At 39.4% G+C, this 22,259-nt stretch overlaps 1 protein-coding gene across 3 annotated transcripts in view; it reads right to left on the reverse strand.

Moving 5' to 3' along the window:
• The window catches only part of thsd7ba (thrombospondin, type I, domain containing 7Ba), a 181,039-nt gene that overhangs the window by 118,554 nt on the left and 40,226 nt on the right, over positions 1-22,259 (reverse strand). For all 3 annotated transcript variants that reach the window (XR_002276677.1, XR_002276676.1, XM_020621192.1), the window contains exons 2-3: positions 15,891-16,215; positions 12,118-12,294 (exon numbers count right to left, since the gene is read on the reverse strand). Coding sequence is in view for 1 of the 3 variants with exons in the window: in XM_020621192.1 (XP_020476848.1) it covers positions 12,118-12,277 (160 nt within the window). In the remaining 2 variants the exon portion in view is untranslated. The remainder of the gene's footprint in view (positions 1-12,117; positions 12,295-15,890; positions 16,216-22,259) is intronic.

The following is a 22,259-nucleotide window of genomic DNA, read 5'->3' on the forward strand; positions in this document are numbered from 1 at the left end:
CTGTCGCCAAGTGCTTGCTCAAGTGGGATTTGTTGGGTTTTCCCTATGTAATAATATTGATAACAGTAAGGTCTAGACCTTACTTTGTAAAGTGTCCTGAGATGACTTTTGTTGTGATTTGGCGCTATACAAATAAAATTTGATTTGATTTGATTTGAAAGAGCAGTCTAATGCAGCTACTCTTAGTGCAGGAATTTTGTGACTTTGTCCAACTGTTAGAAATCAGTGAGCAAGAAAAAGGGTCTCGATTAAGCTTGGTGAACACAAAATCTGACATTTAGGTATTAAGTCTTGACTGAATCCAACATCTGAAGAAAATAAAGTAAATGCAAATAAGAAATCAGACATTCATACTGGTACCTTCAGTATACTTAAATTTCTGAAGTTAAACTGATATGGCTGAAGCCTTATTAGACTAAGGAGAAATTGTGTTTCAGTTGGATGTGAATAAAGTGTTCAGGGCCGTGTCAGGCTAGAATCAGGTTTTTTAAAAGCCCTACACAGCCATGGTAAACTGACACAGGTGATTATATTATTTCAGCCAATTAGATCTCTTCTCAGGACTGTTTGTATACATACTGTTTGACATCTGCATGACTCTACTTTTAAGGCAAAGCTAAGCTACTGTATATTCATTTTCAATTGCAATCTCACCCCATCTTTTTAGGTTTGGCTACATCTTTGTTGCCTGGATTATCTTCACATGCAGTGGTTTCCAAAGGTAGGGAATGCTAGTTTTTGCTATGCCATGAACATGACTTTGAAACTGAGACGGGGGTTCACATCACGATTCCTGCATGTAAGTAGGTTTAGGCAACAAAGCACATTGCATGCTTCTCTCATTGGCTGTTTTATATTGTGTTCTTGTATTTTTCATTATGCTTCTTTTATCAGTTGTTTTACAGTGCTTTAGATTTTGAGATTTAGATTTTGTGTTACCTATGTATCTGCATTATATTTCACTTATATTGTGTGGCACTCGTGTGGACAGTAAAGTAAGAATTTCATTGTACAGGGAAACACGTTTCCTAAATGTGCATATGACAATAAACCCTTGACCTTGACCTTGACATTGGTAAAGGTCAGGAAAAGAATGTGGTTTCAGTTAAACAGCGGCTTGTTTCATACTGTGTATCTAAATCAAGACAAGACCAGTTTTCCCTAACCTTAACTAAGTGCTGCAAGTGCCTAAACATAATCGTAAAAAAATTTTATAAACACTTTACTTATTCATTTTTCATTAGGACAAAGTGCAAACAGTATGATAAATTAGGAAAACAAGGAAAAATGATAGATTATTATTATTATTTGTTGTTGTTAATGATGAATTTAACTAATAAAATAAAAATATAAATAAATACAATTAAGAATGAAATAATGATAAATCCATAAGCACTAAGCGGTGTATTGTAATGACCACTTCTGGATCAGGCTATAACAAATATATTAAACCTGCTATTAAATCCTGTAATTAGCTATCTTTTTTTTTTTTTTTTTTTTTTCTTTCATTTTTTCTCATCAACAACAAGTGGGACACAATCATGAAGTGGAACGAAATTTATTGGATATTTCAAACTTTTTTAACAAATAAAAAACTGAATAATTGGGCGTGCAAAATTATTCAGCCCCTTTACTTTCAGTGCAGCAAACTCTCTCCAGAAGTTCAGTGAGGATCTCTGAATGATCCAATGTTGACCTAAATGACTAATGATGATAAATAGAATCCACCTGTGTGTAATCAAGTCTCCGTATAAATGCACCTGCACTGTGATAGTCTCAGAGGTCTGTTTAAAGCGCAGAGAGCATCATGAAGAACAAGGAACACACCAGGCAGGTCCGAGATACTGTTGTGGAGAAGTTTAAAGCCGGATTTGGATACAAAAAGATTTCCCAAGCTTTAAACATCCCAAGGAGCACTGTGCAAGCGATAATATTGAAATGGAAGGAGTATCAGACCACTGCAAATCTACCAAGACCTGGCCGTCCCTCTAAACTTTCAGCTCATACAAGGAGAAGACTGATCAGAGATGCAGCCAAGAGGCCCATGATCACTCTGGATGAACTGCAGAGATCTACAGCTGAGGTGGGAGACTCTGTCCATAGGACAACAATCAGTCGTATACTGCACAAATCTGGCCTTTATGGAAGAGTGGCAAGAAGAAAGCCATTTCTTAAAGATATCCATAAAAAGTGTCGTTTAAAGTTTGCCACAAGCCACCTGGGAGACACACCAAACATGTGGAAGAAGGTGCTCTGGTCAGATGAAACCAAAATCGAACTTTTTGGCAACAATGCAAAATGTTATGTTTGGCGTAAAAGCAACACAGCTCATCACCCTGAACACACCATCCCCACTGTCAAACATGGTGGTGGCAGCATCCTGGTTTGGGCCTGCTTTTCTTCAGCAGGGACAGGGAAGATGGTTAAAATTGATGGGAAGATGGATGGAGCCAAATACAGGACCATTCTGGAAGGAAACCTGATGGTGTCTGCAAAAGACCTGAGACTGGGACGGAGATTTGTCTTCCAACAAGACAATGATCCAAAACATAAAGCAAAATCTACATTGGAATGGTTCACAAATAAACATATCCAGGTGTTAGAATGGCCAAGTCAAAGTCCAGACCTGAATCCAATCGAGAATCTGTGGGAAGAACTGAAAACTGCTGTTCACAAACGCTCTCTATCCAACCTCACTGAGCTCGAGCTGTTTTGCAAGGCGGAATGGGCAAAAATTTCAGTCTCTTGATGTGCAAAACTGATAGAGACATACCCCAAGTGACTTACAGCTGTAATCGCAGCAAAAGGTGGCGCTACAAAGTATTAACTTAAGGGGGCTGAATAATTTTGCACGGCCAATTTTTCAGTTTTTTATTTGTTAAAAACGTTTGAAATATCCAATAAATTTCGTTCTACTTCATGATTGTGTCCCACTTGTTGTTGATTCTTCACAAAAAATTACAGTTTTATATCTTTATGTTTGAAGCCTGAAATGTGGCAAAAGGTCGCAAAGTTCAAGGGGGCCGAATACTTTCGCAAGGCACTGTATCTAATGAACAGAAACCAGATTTTATGATATTTTGTGAGACCCCTTTAAAGTGATTCTCAGTTTTGACACATCATGACCTCTTTTATCCATTATATAAAGGAGGGAAGGCCTTCCACTTGAAAAGAATTAGTTGAAGCACATGCTAGCACTTGACTGGTATGCACTACTGTGCTCTGCTGGAGGTACACATATACCAAATACTGCCATAAACAGATTTGGATCCGTCATACAGTATATATGATAACACTTCAAATACTGAGGTCCAAAATCAAATGCATGAGGAGTGGTGACCTCTTGGGCAGCTGGCATCAGATTTGGAGTAAACGGTAGTTATTTTTTCTCTTGTAAAATAAAGGCAATGGATCAGTATAAACTGTAGCAAGCTGTGATGTATTTTGTACATAGAGATAAGAAGTAAATACAATCAATAATGAGATCCCAAGTGATATCAGGAATAGCCTCTTTGAGGCTTTGTTCCCGAGCTTCTCTTGTTTTACACAGTGTTGGAGGACTGATAAATTTACTAATATCAAATAATCTTGAGATATAACCTTTAGAAAACTGTTTAATCATGCTAATGTCACTGTATGAGTGGATACTGTACCACAAGTTTGGATAATGAAGGGAAAACACAATAAATGCAGTGATACATTCAGTACTGATACGTTGCAGCATTTATCAATCAAGGCAACATTGTTTCCCCCAAAATGAATTTACTGCTGAAAATTAATATTATATTAACATAATTTCTAAAAAAATAGGATTAGCACAGAGGGATTCAACAAAGTCATCCAGTTACTTCAGACACCTGCTGGAGCCCAGCCTGGATTCTGCATACACTACGCATGTTTTTCAAGTCTAACTTTTCTGCTCGATGTGACATGTCATAATTAAAAATATATATTTTTGCATAGGCTACTGGCATGAACACTGGCTGGATAATTCCATTGCAATCATTTCCTCTTAGCCTCTCTCTTCCACTCCTCTCTTTTATATCGTGTTTTGACTAGTCAGCCTCAGCACAGCAGTTGATCAAAGAGTAAAATGAAACAAACACTCTTGATAGACAGTGCTCTGCAGTCAGAAAAAGACTCATGGGAATGTTTCTCAGGTAAGAATAAAATCTATTTGGTTTCACCTCAGTGTCTCTCTAGTGTGTTCCCCACTGGGTCAGATGCACAGTAAACAGAGAAGGCTATTTTAACAGGTCTCTGTAGAGGATGCTGTTCAAAAACAGAGAATGTTATTAACATTTTCCTTTTACTTCTATGGTGGATATTGTACCATTGAGGATTTTCCAATCACCATAATTGTGAAGAGTAAAGTGAAACATCCATCCCAGGAAACAAAATACAAAGTCATTAATTTTAAAACAAAGGATATAGTGATATAAATAGAGGGGAACCTGTAGCAATAAATGAGAAATCTTATCAGTTGATAACCTATTTGCAGCAGGGGGTATAAGCACTTGTGCTGACAAAGACAGAGCACTCCAGCATGGAGAGCAGCTTGTCAAAGAAACTGTACCATGAAGAAAATGAACACAAACATTTTTTTCTTTCAACCATTTTTAGCATTTAGCTACTCCCTGCACTCACAGCGGCTGAGCTGGCTGAGACCTTCAGGCTTACGGTTTTTGTAGGGCAAAGAGGAGTTCATCTCATTAAAACTACTGTAATTACAACAGGCGTGTCATGTTTTGTTAAAGCAGCAAACAGCCTTTTTTTATGAAGGGAAATTACAATGAAGCTTCCCCACTAAAGAGCATTTATAGAGCTTATTAAGAACCCAGGTAAAAATGAGAAACAGAATGATAGAGTAATAAGGCAATGGCGCTGAAGCTTAATTTATTTTGTAGTTTGGAGCAGAGGTTGTCAGATGCTTTGTCTGTTCATTCCGCACAGTGACAAATTAGTTTTACAGTCTCTTTATGTGTCTGACTTTCACACAGACATGCATAACACACAAAGTGTGAGGTCCTTCACTGCACCCTCAAAACTCAATACTCCCAAATGATGCTCACTTACTGAAATCTTTGCACCCTGGTTGATAGTTTACAGCAGGAGAACAGGGGAACTTTGTTTCATTTCCATTGAAGAAACTCAAGCTGTTGACTCACTGAATTTAATTTGTTACTTTTTTGTTTGTGAGGTTCATCAGAATATTCTAAATAAGTAGTTCAGTTAAGCTTTTAACAGTATTTTAGCTGCACTTCAATTCAGAAGTTACTGTCCTTGAGTCCTCTAGTGGTGATTTGATTTGTGCAGAGACATTTTTCAGTATATTCAACAGACAAGGTGCTGATTGGCACTGCACATGCAGATAGACACTGTAGAGCATCTGAACTTCTCTGTGTGTTTGTGTCTTCATGTAAATGGGGAGAAATTCTGAGGGTATTTAAAAGCTCTACAGTGTTTAACAGCCTATATCCATTCGTCTGAGAGTAAGGAACCTAGTCTGCATGCATGGCTCTTAATCAGACAAAAATCAGAAGCTGAAGTGTTGCCTTTTATGGATTCCAATATTAGTATTAATTGAAACTCAGGAGCCACTCAGTAATGATCTTTGATTCCCATCATTTACACAAGGGCACTCCAGGCTGAATATTTCCAGTAGCTACAGAAACGCCTTATAATTACTTATGTCTCCAGTTACAAACTAGTCATGGCTGCATGTCTTTCCTCTTTCTCCCTTCAAATCTCTCATAGAAAACTTCAACTGTGGGAGATTTGTCCAGAACTGAAACGCTTTGTATAGGGGTTATGTGAAAGCCTTGCACTTCTTGAAACGAACTGCTGATAGGAGAGCGTCTGTGAAAGCTAACTCTTCTGTGAGAATATTCTCATGGGATTAAGGATCTGACTACTAGGAACCTCTTGCCATGTGGCTCTCATGAGACCGGCCACAAGCTTTTATGACATCCTCAATCAGTTATCCGCCAGTCAGAAGAAGAGACGCAAGTTCAAAATGAGACCTCAGTTGCAAAATCAATGTAGAATTCTTTTGAAGAGACACTTCAAATTTTATCAAGGCTGCTTTGATAGTTGAAATATGCAGGTTTTTAATATACTATTACAAATATTGTGCACTCAGTGCTGATCAAACCTAAACGAGACAAAGCAGAGCATCTGTTTGTGTCGCTTTATTGTCACTGTTTTAATGTTAGTGGTATGCCAAAGGCAGTATTTTATAAATGCAGGGTGAATATGTGTGGGTTTTAAAAATGGCCTGCGATATAGTGTATAATAAATAACTGAAACACCATACTGTATTTCAGCCTGAGATCAGTAGTCAACTTTGAGTTTTATTCACCTTGATCATAATCAGGCTGACTTGATGTACTAGATTTAGCCCATCCAAATGCAAATTTTGAGAACATTTTTGAAAAACATCTTTTTGAGGTGAGCAACATGACGGTGCAGCAGTGGTTAACACTATCACCTCACAGTAAGAATGTTCTGGCTTTTAAGCCTGTGTGAAGTTTCCCCCCACAGTCCAAAGACATGCAAGTTAGGCTAATTGGTGACTCTAAATCACCCACAGGTGTGAATGTGAGTGTGACTGCGAATCAACCATGTGATAGACTGAAGGCCTTTCCAGGGTATACCCCGCATCTCACCCAGTGTTAGCTGGGACTGGCTCCAGCACCCCCCACCCTGTGACCCTTAAGGATAAGTGGGAATAGCTAATAAATAAATAGATGGATCTTTCTGAGGTGTGAAAAGTACCTTCATAGTGTGAATGGAAAGGCAAAACTGAAAGGAACAGGTGCTTTTAGAAATTTGCTCAGTCATTGTAGTATATTTCCAAGACAAAGCTCATAAGGAAAAATATCGCTAGGGCAGCAGTGCACTTTGCTATTATTGTACTTTTACAAATATTGGCTTTTGCTATCATCTTGGTGATTGGAAAGATTTGGAAAAAAACTGGGCTATGTTTTATTACACCAGCAGCACATAGACCAAGTCACAAGCCATGTTAACATTAGCACGAATCGCCTTGGTGAGGTAAGTAAGTCAGAGGAAGATCCTTATACATAGGGGTGGCAATTCTGTTCAAAACTGTAGAAAATCTATTTCTGCTTTTCACTTAGATTCACTTAAGTTGTCTGAGGAGGAACTGTCTCTGCTGGGCTTTTTAATGATCAGATCTGAGCTGATATTCCATTTCAGTGTGTTGGTTTCATGTGTGCCAAGAAATTTAAAATTAGTCTATAATGGGTATGAAATGTGTATGGGAGATTTGGGCAGGGCATTGTGCTGGAAATCAATGACCAGTTCCTGGGTTTTGGATGTTTTAAGCAGGATATCGGAATCAGAATCAGAATCCGCTTTATTGGCCAGGTGTGTCGGACACACAAGGAATTTGAATGTGGTACATTGGCTCTTTGTGTATGTACATATCCCCATACATATTGTTGTGGCACTGACAGCTTGAGTTACCTGATTCTTGTAACTGTGCTCATTGTTTTTGGCTATGAATTCTATTATACTTGTGCTTAAGAATAGTTACAGACCTGTGCTAGGATTTCACACTGTTTATATATAAGGTGAAGTGCCAAGGTGGTAAGACACCAGTGCTGAGGTTTAAAGGCTAGATAAAAGGTTGTTCATGTTAACCCACTGTCTCCTTTCTGACAGGATCCTCCAGATCCAGTGACATATATAGGGGATGATGTTTAAGTCCACCGAAGAGCCTTATAGGATTTAAGGTGTTGAAGCTGAAATCAGTGAACAGGATATAAGCACAGGTGGCAGGTTCTCCAGTCATTGCAGTCCTTGGTGGAGTACAAGGTACATTGCATTGCATCCTCAGTAGATTTCTTGGTAAGCAAACTGATGTTCATCCATTAAAAGGGGTTATACGGGCTCTCGGGTATGACAAAATGACATGCTCAAATGACTTTGTGACCACAGTCTCTGGAAAACTGAAGGCAAAGTTCTTTTGTGTCATGGTAAGAGTTTTCAAAAAAAGAGACATAGCCAGGTAATTGATTTATATATTAGCATTATCCTAAGGGTGAACACAAATCAAATTATAAATGAGGGGAATTCTGGAAGAAAGTAGAATAGTCCATAACTGACAGCAATGAATTCCAGATGAAGGGAGCAGAATGTGTGTGATTACTTGTGCATCTCCACTGATTAATCATAAGATAGATATTTCACTGAGAGCTTGGCTGACTACTTGGTCCGGGTCCATGTCGCCTAGCCAGGTCTCGGTCAGGCAGAAGGCCCTTGTGTTTCTCTTTGATTTGGAACTGGAGAAGGACTTCATCCAACCTGAGAGATCTGATATTCGACAGCAGCCAGTAGCTGAGGCACCTACAGAATTTGGAGAGAGCCCTGACGTGTCACCTTTTCCTGGGTGGTGTCTCTACACAGCTGTGGGGCCAGGTGTACCTGTAGTTTCCAGTGTTTCCTCATGTATTGCAGGAAAAATATGTTGTACTCTCTCTTAGATGTTCTCATCTGGTACATTTGAACCATCAAGTACGTAATGACTTGTGTGTCCTCCTTTTATAAAACATTTCTATCGATCATAACTTAAAAGACTGAAGTTTGAAGTAACATTTGACAACATGGTGTGCTCACCTTTGCAGCAAGAGAAAACTAGTATGAGGATAACTAGATATTATCTAACTGCGACAGCCTATGTTGTGAAGCTAACTGACCGAAAATACATTTTCCTAAAGGGATTTTTGTTTTCCTTTGGCATCATAAAGCAAAAAAAGGCCTCTGTGAATTATTCAGTACCATCTGATTAAATTTGAAATGCTCCTAGGCACACCCCTCACACACTGCCTACTTTGAGCTTATTTTTCAGAAACAACCCAAGTTCACTGCTGCAGTGATGTTTGATTTCAGCTTTGATGGTGCAACAGTGCAGTGACATTGAAAATAAATATACTCAGACCCTGAAATGAGTTGTAAACGTTGCCTCACTGTATCATTGCACGCATGACTTCATTTTTTCTTGCAGTCATTAAGCCTTAGATAAAACCAGGTCCTGGGACTCCAGCCCCGTAAGCTCTTTGAATAATCCAGCAGGAGCTGTGATTCCTCTCATTAAGGAAAGCCTTTATTGATTTCTCAGTCTTTTGCAAATTATTGCCCCTCGGTTGATTCTAATAGCTGAAAGTTTCCACATAATTTAGATGAACTGTAGACAGCTTAATTATTTAAATCTCTAGAGAACTCCAGGCAGCGACACATAAAATAATGTCTTTTTAAATCCAAAACAGGAAGAAATATGAATGAAACAAACAGGGCTAAATTAAAAACTCCATAGTCTCTAAACAAATGCTTCCCTTTAATCATGGTATTTGCTGTATAGTCTCCAATGTATTATTAGAATTATGTTTGAATAATACATTTTTCTCTTCAGAGATAAAGATACCTTACTCACTAAAATTAGTTGAATTCCCCAGTCAAAAAAGGAAAATAACAGTTATAATAAAGTGCTTTGTTTTTAAGAAAAAAGATGCTTTGATGTTCAGTACAGTCCCATCTGGGATGAGCTTTCACTTTTATGTAAGAAAAAAAGCTCTTCTTTTCCTGTTTGCTAAACAGTAAAATACCTTCTGATAGGTGAATCCCAGCATTTTAAACACATTATAATACATTTCAAATACACTGCCTCAAAGATGACAAACAAAACCCTGGGAAAGAAGATCTTACTTGCTTCAGATGACTGAAGCTGACACTGGATGAGCACAGTGTCTTGCTGTCATGTTTAAAATGCAGATGCCTCTGGAAACCAAAATAAATCCCATTTAAACACTCTGTTTCAGAGAGCATCAGCATCCAGAAGCTGGTAGGACTGTGTATTACCCTTTGAATTTCAAAAACAAAATTTAAATGGCAAAAGCTAGAGTATGCAAACATTCCCTTGTACGCCATAATTTTCTGAAATCAATTTCTCCAACACTTACATGCAATCTGCAGTAGTAAACCAACCTTAATTTAATTAAATAAAACAAACCATGTGCAGTGGAATGCACATTACCAGTCAAGAGCACTGATGTGTTGTGAGGGTATTTGCAGAGGGAAACAGCTCACATGTAGTACATATAACTTGTGATGGCTCTGATGCTTTTCTTACCAATGTATTTACATTAAAAATACACAGAAATCTGATTTCTACCATCTGTGTTTGAGCAAAATGCCTGACAGTTCCTCATAAATCCTATCACCACCTCATCATCTCTTCTTATGCACTGCTTTTCACTGTGATGCGAGTTAATGGTACATGTATGGCTGTTAAAAAGGCCAAGTATAGCTGTTTTAAAGGGATTATCTTTGAACAGTCACTTTAAAGAGTTAAATAATAGTCCCATTAGCTGCAGCATTTTAGCGCTCTATATTGCTCTCCAAGACACTGATGAAGGTCAAGTTTCAATGGCTCCAGCTCTCTCTTTGAGCCACAGACTCCCAAGCTTAGTCACAGCTTTGAAAACTGGCTCACACAAAAGATTTACCCCACAATGCTGCTGGCCTAGATAGACACACCAAACACACAATAGTGTGGCTGTGCCTAATGTAGAGCGCATCTTCTCTACACTGACAAGTCCAAAATGAAAAGGAAGCTTGTCAGCCAAATAAAGTATTCAAATATATCATGACCACCACCATAATTACCTACGCCCGCACATTGGGAGTTACTGTATATGTAAGTTAAGCCAATATTTGCTGACATGAACATAATACTGAGTCTCACGTGATTGCTATTTTAAACTAAACTATACCAGAACTATCACACAGCTGTCTGTTCTTGTGTTATTAGATTTAACATCAGATGTGTGTGGTACCAGTTGTTATGGTCCCTCAGTTTTCCCTGGAGTCAAACAGACACTAAGAAGATAATTTTAGAGGTGAGGTGTGTTAAGGTTGAGATTTCCTTTCTTGTTTTTAAAGTGATTTTCATTTCCAGTTAAGCAACAGCTCATAAGCCATCTTAGCCCCGCAAGGATGTCAAATCCTCACACTTGGTGTCCCGTTTCCAGCCTACTTGAACATACGCTCTTTCAAGTGAAATTAATCAATCTCTTTATCACTTGGGCAGTGTCATTACCCAACCACAGAGTGAGAAATGAAAGTGCTAATCGCACAGCAAGTGGGGCTTTTGTGTGGGAAGGCCAAGTTTTCTTCCTCAAGCTGCTTTGGAAATGCATTTTCAATTGAATTTCTGAAGCGACTGAGGGAGGAATTGTGAGTTTAATTTAAATTCCCTTTAAAAGGGAACATACTGCAAGCCTTGAATCCAGTTTTCCATCGACGACTCACTGCATGGATGCATAGTGTACAAAGGTATTCGTAACTTTTGGAAAACATTTTGAAAATCTATATTGTATATTTAGCATTGGCATTCATGAAACAAAACATGTATGTTGGCAGCATGCTGCTTATTGAAATCCTGTCAACTAGTTATAACTTGGGCCATAAATCCACAGCAGAGGATACCACTGTCCACCAATGTCTCATTAATTGTGTCACATTCCCAAAGCATATACAACATTACAGTAAAAATCCCAGCCCTGCACGCCACCACATGGCTAGGGATGTATAGTCCGCCAGAAAGAAGGTATTATTATACTAACCAGCCAGGCATAGCAGCCTGCTAGCTTGATGATGTCCACAGCAGCCTGAGGTTTACGCTTCCACACAAAGTGTATCAGAAAGAGGAGGATAGTTTTCACCACAGAACTGGTTGCGCTGAAGATGAATGTGGTTGTACAATATTTTTCTGCTATAATGAGAAACTGTAATGACTGTCTGTCTCTGGTGTGTGTATATATACTGAACTGAGTGTGTGTGTGTGTGTGTGCGTGTGTGTGCGCATGCACTCACAGATAGGTTCATCTTGTTAAATGCTTAGATTAGAAAAGTAAAATAAATGCACGATAACAGATTAAAGAAATCCTGGCAAACACAGAGCAACTATAACAGTTGTATAACTACTATGATTTCGCACCAGTGACAAAAACAATATGACCAGGATGATGAGAATTTCAAAACAGCGATTAACACATTTACAGCATAGCAAAGAAGAATAAGTCAACATTTTACCTGCTTTCCATGAGAAGTGGTGCTCCTTAGGAAACACAATGTCTGACTGGACTGGGATGGAAAAGAGAGACAAGAGCAGGAAGAGGATGAGATAGTTCTCAGCTCGCCGTGTCCAGGCAATGACCCCAAAGTCATCTTTTAGAGTCATAGTCCAGCCCATTGCTTCCTCTCTTACTCCTGTGGGAAGAACATGAAATTCATCAGTAACTCACTTGGCAAAATGGTCAGAAATGTGGGCCGGAAGAAACCAGTGGAACAGATTTGTGTGTAGCTCTTAAATATGGGAAAGGTGGAGAAGGTGTCAGACACTGAGGCTGCTATGTAAAAAAAAAAGAGTCCCACTGTCCCAGCTCAGAAAAATGACACTCAGAGTCACCGTACAAAGTGCATCACAGTCTCTGACACGTGAATGGTGTCATAGTGTTTCATTAATTAAAATTTAAAAAAAAAATCCTGCATAAAATGATAAAAATGAGATGGCATGCCTGCTGCTCCTCCCACATAGACCAAAAATAATTAGTGTGAGGAACTTCAGCATGTCATCCTCCCAAGGTAGAAGTGGAAACATGTAGTGAAGAAAGGGAAGACTTTAAGCTTGGTGTGATACAGGGTATTAGTACCTTTTTATTGCACCTCATTTATTCCTATCTCCTGCTACTGTGATTCATGTCCTAGGAGTGTTAGGGATTAGTGCTGGATTCACTAGGTCTCTAATTGTGTTGCACCAACAGCAACATTAATGAATATGGAATTGAATCTGTAACACCTGATGTTTTAAGAGACTGATGTTTAATGTTCATGACTCCAGTGCTTCATTTTCCAAGAAGAAATTTTGCTGCGCTGTAGCACTTGGGTATTGTAAGATCTATTTTTATTGGCTTATCATCTGACAGAGCAGTCCCTGCAGTTTGTCATTTTGCAGTCATAGAACTCAAAAACACATTTTGATGCACAGCAAAACTTGTAACGTAACATTAAATGCAATCACATGAAACAGTGAATTGTTTCACATAAAAGAGTTCAACTCTAACTGTGAAGTAACTGATGACTTCTACTGTACTAATTGTGTTATCTCACCAAAAATAAATTATATTTAATGTGCTGAAGTTGATCGCAAACTTCATCATGACAATATGAAATTCTATTTTTAATTTTTCTTGTGAGATAATTAAGTATCACAGAGAGGATCTGATGGTAGATTAACCGCTGAGCAGGCATTTGAGACTTAAGATTATTTACACAGTGTGTCTGTGAAAGCGCTAATGTTCTAAGATATTTTTTGCTTGATTTCATTCAGGAACATTAGATCTTGACTTTGTGGCTTTATCTGTTTTGATGGGGGCAAAATTTGTTTAATGAGAAAGACTTACGAGGGTGGAGATGGCCTAGAGCCCTGAAGTGGGCTGCCAGATGCCCAGCTTTTGATGGACTGTCCAGTTTTCTTCTGAGTTTGATGTCTTATTCTATAGTCAAAGGTGATTTGCTCTCTTTTGTGTCAGCTGGGGCTTTTAAACTCAGTGCAAATACAAGATGAGAGTTTGGAATTTAAACACTTTAAACTTTTGTTTGTATCTGTTGTCAGTACCAATCTGCAGCACAGGCTTCACACCTACTGTACTATACAAGCGCTTGCATGTGGTGTTATTAGACATCTGTCAAGCCAAAGAATAGTCATAGAGTTACAATGCGGTCTTTCTCTCTATTTTCCCACATTTTGTGTTGGCAGGAAAATGCAGTTCTTTGGATGAATGAGCAGAGTAGTCTGCCACTTCCATAGCCAAGTGCCCAATAGTCACCTCTGGTTACTGATTACTGGCCAACCTCTCCGGCTGCACGGCTCTGGAAGCCATACCTGACTGCACCTAGATTACATCCTCCCTCTAGCCAGTCTAATTTCTCTGTTCATGGGACAAGAAACTCTCTCCATAGGCTGACAGAATATGTCACATCTGACTGCAAAACATGGTCAGAAACAAGCAATGAAAACAAGAAGGGCACATCTTTGGAGGTGTTCCAGTATTGTTTTTCAAAGTACACAAAGAGAAACATTTGGGATTACCCCTGTATTAGATACTGTATGTTTGTAAAAAGTCAAATGTCTGGCTTCTTTTTTTAAGCCCATCATTTTGAAGAGTTAGTTGCAATTTTGTTCATACAGCTCAGGCTTTAGCTCATTCAGTCTGTGCCAGCAGTAGAGGAGGAAATACAGGCTATCCTGAAAATCTTAAAAAAGAAAAGCTCTTAAGCTGCTAAATATCTGGGTCAAAGGCATAATGCCAGACTCTGACTGGCCACAGAAAACCTGGCAAACAGCAGTGTTGCTCAGATTCGGCTGTGCATCCTATTGGATACTCCATGATCTGATGGAATGCAGTCTGCTTCTCTGTCTCTTGTGCTCCTTGTTTGGGGCTCACTTGCTGGATTCAGAGTGAAGACCCTGCAGCTGACATGAGGGAACAGATAAGCAACACTCCACAGCCTTCCCTTACACAGGTGGTCACAATAATTAATGTTTGATTAGATCTTTCCAAATGAATGGCAAGAGCTAATTTGGTATGCCAAGACTCTGAACAATCACCATGTAATCCTCCAGCCTCTCTTTAAATAAGCCAAACACCCAGTTCTGTTTGGAGTGGAAACAAAGACATTTGATCCCAGTGCATTTACCAGAGAAGCAACCCTGTTCCCTGGATTTCCACACAATTATGCAGCCAACCAGCTGGGTGTCTCTTCACATTCTCAGCATAAATTCCTGCTCATATCCCTGCGCTGTTCACTGTGTACTGCATCCAGTATATTGAGGTTAACGCAGCTGCAAGTATTTTCTCCACATTGTGGTGCATGTAATTGTTTTTGATTGATTTTGGCAATATAAAAAGAGAAATCCATCCTCATCCAAACAAGCTAATTTTTGCAGATGTTTTCATTGGCAGAAATAAGCATGACAGCACTGAAAGGAATCAGAAATACAATGCACAACACAGTGTTTTGTATTGTTTCAGCCACAGACTGGTGGGAACAGATGCATTCATCTGTCACTATACGGGCAATAAATTTAAGAATATTGATGCTTATCTTCTTTTTATTCTTGATTTAATTTGACACCTTGTGTGAAATTGTATTCAGAACTGTAACAAAGACATCTTTCCGGTCTTACTAGCTAAACAGATGGTGACAGCTCTGAAGCATACCTACATACATTTCCTAAAAACTGGACTTTCCATCATTAATGAACAAATGGAAACCGATAATAAATAATGAAAGAACTAGATCACCTCATGTCAATTCCACCGTTGTGACTGCAATACCTCAGAAATGCCTTGAGGGAATTTTGTCAAATTTGGCACAAATATTCACTTGTATGTAGAAGTATTTTTATTTTGCCTTGTGGTATTAGAAACCGTGGCAGCTGGATGAAGTCTCTCTGCCCCCCTCAAGAAGTGGCCCATGGTCCATGTTTGTTAAAGTTGTGACAGACACTGTACATTGTGCCTAAATCTGGAGGTCTCAATAAGCTTAAATACTGTACAGTACAAAATTACTACCAGGAACAGCATTGTTTTGTTTGTCCCCTGCCCCTGCCAGTTCTGCAAAAAAGATCCCTCCCCTCAAAGCCACACTTTGAACACTGGCACAAATATAAAAAATAATTTAGCTGAACCAATAGAATAAAAACCCAGAAATGGCTAACTGTCTCTATAAACAACTGTGGTCGAAACTGAAAGGACATTTAACTGCACTACATCTCACACTGTCTGCCATTTACACTGTACCTGACCAAGATGACTGTCAGTCATCCCTGTGGGTGATCCGGTTGGTGCAGTGGCTTGTTACTAGTCCGTTTACACAAGACAGGAGCGGGGCAGAAAAGGCCTCCAAAGATGTTAAGTCTGACAGGAACAGTACATCAGCTGCACCAGGTCTTCCACTTGACGCATCATACAGTGGCTTAATCCTGTGTGGATCAGTGTGTAGAGGGCCGGGGCTGAGTCACACCTTCAGCAGCACTGACTGGTATTAATTCTCTGGTGCTGGTTTTGTCAAGTGCCCACCCACTGATGTTCCCGCTAGGGTTGGCACAAGCCTGAGCTGCAGGGTCTAAGGTAGAGGAAGACAAAAAGAGACAAGAAAAAGAGACTGATGAAAACATCTGATACAGAGTAAAATCTGACACTTTACACAGTAACACAATCAAGATTAAAATTCTTTCATCCAAAGCAGTATTGATAGCCACCTTGCATCACAGAGGTTCAAAAGCTACAAACGACAAAAAGTAATGAATGACAGTGTGTAGCTGCAGGAAGGCTTCATAAAGATGCATGACCTAAAGGCAGCATCCTTTCATTTTTACACTATCAGCACACACTGGTTCAGAAACAGGGCTTTGTTGTGGTGGTGTTGTGGTAATTCTTTCATTTATTTTGTCTTATTTGCTCGACTCTTCATCTTGGCAGTGAGATCTCAGGGAAAGTTTTTGTGCATTAAAAAAGATGATTGTTTCACAAATTTAGACTTGCTCCAGTTACTGTATACATGGAATGGGCAATGCCAGTTATGCATCATATTAGCAATGCTGTCTGCGAATTTTACATAACGCTGCAAGGCTTACAGATATGTCATTGCCTATGTCACATTGTGAGGGCAATATCAAATACCAGTGTGTAGTCCAAGAGCTGTAGCTTGGGTTTTTGCTCTCATATGACATTCAGTGATTACCTGTCAACCCTCCATCCAAGCCTGTTCTGAAAGCTCATCCAGAAGAAACTTCAATTCTCTTAACATCTTCTGCCTTTGTCTCTCATCCGTCATCAACCACTTTATCAGTGGCCCCAGCTCTAAGCCTTCTCAGCATAATTGACCTTCCTGGCCACACTCTGCACTGAACCAAACCTTACTTCCCAAGGCTTTTAAGTTTTTGCACTGCTCTTCTGGTGTGGCTCAAATGAGCTTGTCTCTGTAGCTGCATTTGTCCTCCTCCTGATGGCAACTAACTAAATAAAGGCCAACAAATAAGAATAGAGAAAGTTGCTCCTGGTGAATGAAGCAAAGTGAATTACAAACATGCAGTTTCAGGTAGGGACAAACAATTCATTTAATCTTTATTCAATCACAACTTTAGACTGCTATTACAGTCAAAGTGCATGTGGCTTCTTACTGTTTTCTTGCCTCTTGTGGATTTCTGCATCTCGGTGATAATGCAGTAGTTGCTGTTGTGTACATAAAATATATACAACCTTTAAGAAGTCAAAATAAACTGTAAGAAAAGAGACTTTCTGGGTTTGAGTAGGAGTGCTAAAACAAGTTGAACATTCTATCTATAATCTATACAGTTGAGGGCCAAAGTAAACATCTTCTTACTTTGAAATGGCAAAAAGAGTAAAATGAAGATTTTTTTTCTCCACATAATATTTAACACACATTCAGCCAGTAAAACTGTTTCTTCACTGACAGAAGTAACAAAAATGGTCAGGGAGTGTATAAAAAGAAAATTATATCAGTGGAAGGGTTTGCATCCCTCTTTATGATATGTTCTCTAATCCTTTGTATGTCCTCCCTAACTGTCTCCAACCTCTTTGGGTACATTCCGAGTGGCATATGTATCCATTCAGGGGTAATTTTAGCCCATTCTTCATGGCGTACTTGTTCCAAGTCTACCATGTCTGCTTGGTTGTCTGCTATGCACAGCCTTCTTCAAACTGATCCACAGGTTTTCAATGATGCTGAAACAAACGCTAGGAAACTCGCTCAAGAGCTACGTCCACAGTCAAGCTGCACAAGGCTGGATTGTTTGGGAGAAAAGCATGCAGGAAGCCAATGATTACTTCTAGACATGAGGCAGCATGCTTGGAGTATGCTAAGGAGTGAAATTATGTGGGCTGATGAGATCAAAGTTGAAATATTTGGTCATAATCACCATCTACCCCTGCACTTCAGACAAAGGTCAAATTTAGCTTTGCCAATAATCACATCATTTAAACAGGGCATATATTTTCCAATGTGCCAGAAACTGAAAATCACTTTCCCAGACTGTTAAGATGTTATACGTGGCAGCATCTGAAAGAGAGAAGTATCTCTACTGTGCCAGCACCTCAAACACTCTGGCAGCTGAAGCAGCTGCTCCTAAAGCCGGGGTTATGAACTCAATCAGCTGCATGTTTATCGTTGTGGCACCGAACATACTATGGCTCATTCTGCCTGCCTCCATGTGCTGTAGGTGCAGTGGTACGGCTAGTTAAGCAAGCTGACAGGGTCACAGCAGTGATAACGACAGGGAAGAATTGTAAGTCAGTCCTGCCCACTCAGCCTCACTGCACAAGGATCACTTAAATGATTCCATCCATCGACTCCTGAATATCCTTTTTCTCACAAAATTGGGCAACTGGGTTTAAATCTTTTTATTTATTGTGACATATTCTTTTATTCACTGTCTGAATGCTTATAAAAATAACTCTGGGTTGGATTAGAAATTGAATCAGTGAATTTTCTGGCCTGGCAGTGCATGATACTTCAGAAGATTGCTGAATTACAGAGATTAATTACAAAACAAATGTGATCAGACAGGGTAAATTTGAAAAAAGCAAAAAATGCGGCACCAAATATGGACAAGCCGCAGCATCTCTGAATTCAATTAGCTACATCAAAAACTATGACAGAAAGGAAATCTTTACTTCAGTACATTTAACTATAGTTTAGTTTGAGACCTAATCTGCAAGGTTCTAAATCATCGAAATTACAGTATTTCCCGGTAAGTGGTTAATATCTGAAAGGAACAATTAAGCAAGTCAAAGCTGAAGCCCACAGCTGTGTTAACATATGGTACAAGTTCCCCCGCTATGTTGCTCGAACTTAAAGGTCTGATCCAGAATAAGAATCGCGAACAACTGCTGCTCACTCTCATATGTTTATCAAAACAATCCAATCAGTAAGAGACAGACACTTTCCAAAGGATAAATTGATATACTTTAATGTTAACAGACCCTGATGTTTAACAGAGAAATCCTCAACGCATCAAAGCTGCTTTAAACATACAAAAAGTGTTCAATTTCATGTATATGCACTATTTCCTCATGGACACATTTCCTGTTCAAAGTAAATCGTTAGCCTTTAGAGAAAAAAAAATAGTAATTGATGTGATACTTTAAAAAGAGCTACAGACCACTGTATTGTTAGCCACATAATTCTGACTTTTTTCACATCATAAATATTTCATCAAAGACATAAAAAGAGCTTTCAGAGTTAGCGCAAAACAAAAGCTGCAAAATGAGAAACCTTTTTTCTATTTATTGGTGTGAACATGGTTGATAAGACTATAATAAGCATCCAAAGAAAAAAGTGGAAGATGCTTTACGTGAAAGGACATCACTCATGTTTTTTATGCAGAATTTTAATGGGTTGGGTTTCAGGTCCTCAATCCTCAGGCAATTTAATGTAACTACACCCCCTTGAGAAACAGCATCTGCAAATGAGAGCAAAAAAGGATTTGGAGCAGAAGCACACACTAAAAACAAATGTCTCTGCTTTCTGACGCAGAGCTGGGAAATCATTCTGCAAAAGACAGACTGACAAGCATGGAGAGCCTAAAAGAGAAACAAACTGTTCCTGGATAATCGGATTTGTTTTGTGTGACTGATCCACCTGGCCTCACAGCCCCTACCTCCCCTTCATTAAAAAAAGCTTATAATTAACGCAACACTGGCTGTAATCCTTGTCCCCCCGTCTCCCCTTTTGATTAATAGAAGTGTCTCGTGGGACTGGAAAATACGGGTGAATGTCTGAGCCCCAACTGCCGAGGATTCAGAGGGAATTGTCGCCCAGAGAGGGAAGCATCAGGGTGAGAACGGGGTGGGGGGGGGTTGGAGGTAACATGATGGCGTCAGGATTAATTTGGAGCAGGCCTGGTTGCTGAGGCATGCTGATAACATGGGTCAGCTGTTGCAGAAACACCTGGACCCTGAAGCCAAAAGTGTTCCTCTGGAAAATAACTGTTAATGTACCGAAAGCTACAGTATATGTGAGAGCTTTCTGTCTATGTAGGTGGGGGGGGTACCTACATAACCTGCAGGGGATGACCAGAGATGGCTGAAATGTGTAAAAAGTCAATTATACAGAAGAAAAATTGTGGAGAAGAGGGGAACCATGGGTGAAATTAAAAATCTGGTTCTTGTGATAAGTGGTGATGATGTGAAATCTGGTCCTTATTGAAAACAGTGTGTAAATGTTCCAGCATGTTGGAAAAAGATTTAGCATTGTAGTTTTACACAAGTCTGTGTAGCTACTGTAGCTTTCTTTGTAAAAATGAACAAAAAATATTTTAATTAACAACAAGCCTTCACTGATTTATATTCTACAATACACTGACCTATTCACTGACAAACAGGTGCTGCAGCCTGACAGTAAAAAAAAAAAAATACTGGATAACTAAACTCTCCAGCATGGTTTCGAAGAAGGCTTTCCATAATCAACATGTCAATTTTAGTCTTGAAAGCAGAGTTGCATATTTTTAGATCAAGGCGCAGTTGAGACACAGCTAAGTCTGTCAACAAGTCCGTAACAGGTCAATCAGCAGAAGCCAGTGCACCGACAGCCAAGAACTGCTAAAGAAATGCTAAAACAAAACTGTCACGATTCGGTTCCGTTGCTTCCTGTCAGGCTTTTATTTTTATGTTACTTCCTGTTTTGTTTTTTTTCACCTCTGTTTCGGTCACTTTACGTTCACTAATCACATTAGTTTCACCTGCTCCCGATAGTTTGCACCTGTTCGCACCGTAATATAAGCAGCCTTCACCCTCCTATCCCTGCCAGATTGTTCTAGACTCTAGCTCTGACTCTCCAGCATCCATACCTTGCCTGACTCTGTTTCTGACCTTGGATTGTTTGTTTTGACGACCGTTTATTGCCTATGTCCTTCCAGTGTTTGATTACCTGCAGTGTACCGACTTTCTGAGCTTCCCCTGGACCTCTTGAGTTCTGAATCCCCTGGCTACACCTGTTTACCGGCGGTGACCCTGGACTGTCTATTCGACCTGATTGTTATACCTGGACTGTGTATTGGTTGCCTAGTTATCACAAGTAAAAACCTTTTCGTTCAATCAGTTCGTCTGGTTTTATAATTGAGTCCACCACTAACACCGTTTGACGTCCTTAAACGCCAAATCGGACACAAAACAAATTAATAGCTTGAAATATAAGTTAAAACTTGATATTCAAATACTACTTTGCAGATTCTAAGAAAAAGCTTTAGTTCATGTTTAAAGATACAATTTTACATTTTGTATTTGTCATCAAAAACCATTATTATCTTTCCCTCTGAGTTCTAAATGTCAGAACATTATGTTCATTTTGTTCACTGACCTTTCCAAACCCATCGACACAGCCAGCAGTACTAATAACCCAGGCACGCACAGCCATGTTTCTGTCTCATACTGTGCTATCTACATATTTGAAACAATGAGCCAATTGCTATGCAATGAAATATTGTGTTTATCAATGTGCTGAAAGTCAACAAGTGTGTGTGACATTATCAGTCGAGAAGTGTGGGGTAAGAGATGGTGCAACTCATCAAGGATGCGCAGTTGTTTTTTTGGCTAATTGAAAAGATATTTTATCAGAGGTTTGTTATGAACAAATATTCACAGTTCATTTCTTTGGCTTATCAATAAACATAGGGATGTGCCCTAACAGGCACAGGCAGGCTCACGCATGCATGCACATACACACGTGTTTTCATTCCTCGTGGGGACTTTACATTGACTTCCATTCATTTCCTAGACTTAACAATAACCACTACATGCCTAACCTTAAACCAGGTTGACACACTACAAGTATTCAGATGCTGGTCCCCACAACTAAGGCAGAGTTCCAAGAATGTGGATGTGTAAACAGGTTTCAGTCCCCACAATTTGAGCAATACCAATGACGCACACACACACACTTGTAACTTTTGAAGTCTCTTCATAAAATGGGTAGAATTTAAGCTCCACTGTGTCAGAGCTCAAAGTTCACATGGAGGGGTGTGGGGAAACAAGTTGGCGCTTTGTGCTTTAAGGAGCCACCAGAATTGTGCCGAGAGATAAGGGCTCAGGACAATAGAGAAAAGCTGCCTGCTAGACCGGATGAGTCTCTGGCTGTCTGGATTATCAGAA

Source organism: Monopterus albus, unplaced genomic scaffold, assembly GCF_001952655.1.
Source record: "Monopterus albus unplaced genomic scaffold, M_albus_1.0 scaffold254.1, whole genome shotgun sequence".
Taxonomy (NCBI): Eukaryota; Metazoa; Chordata; class Actinopteri; order Synbranchiformes; family Synbranchidae; genus Monopterus; species Monopterus albus.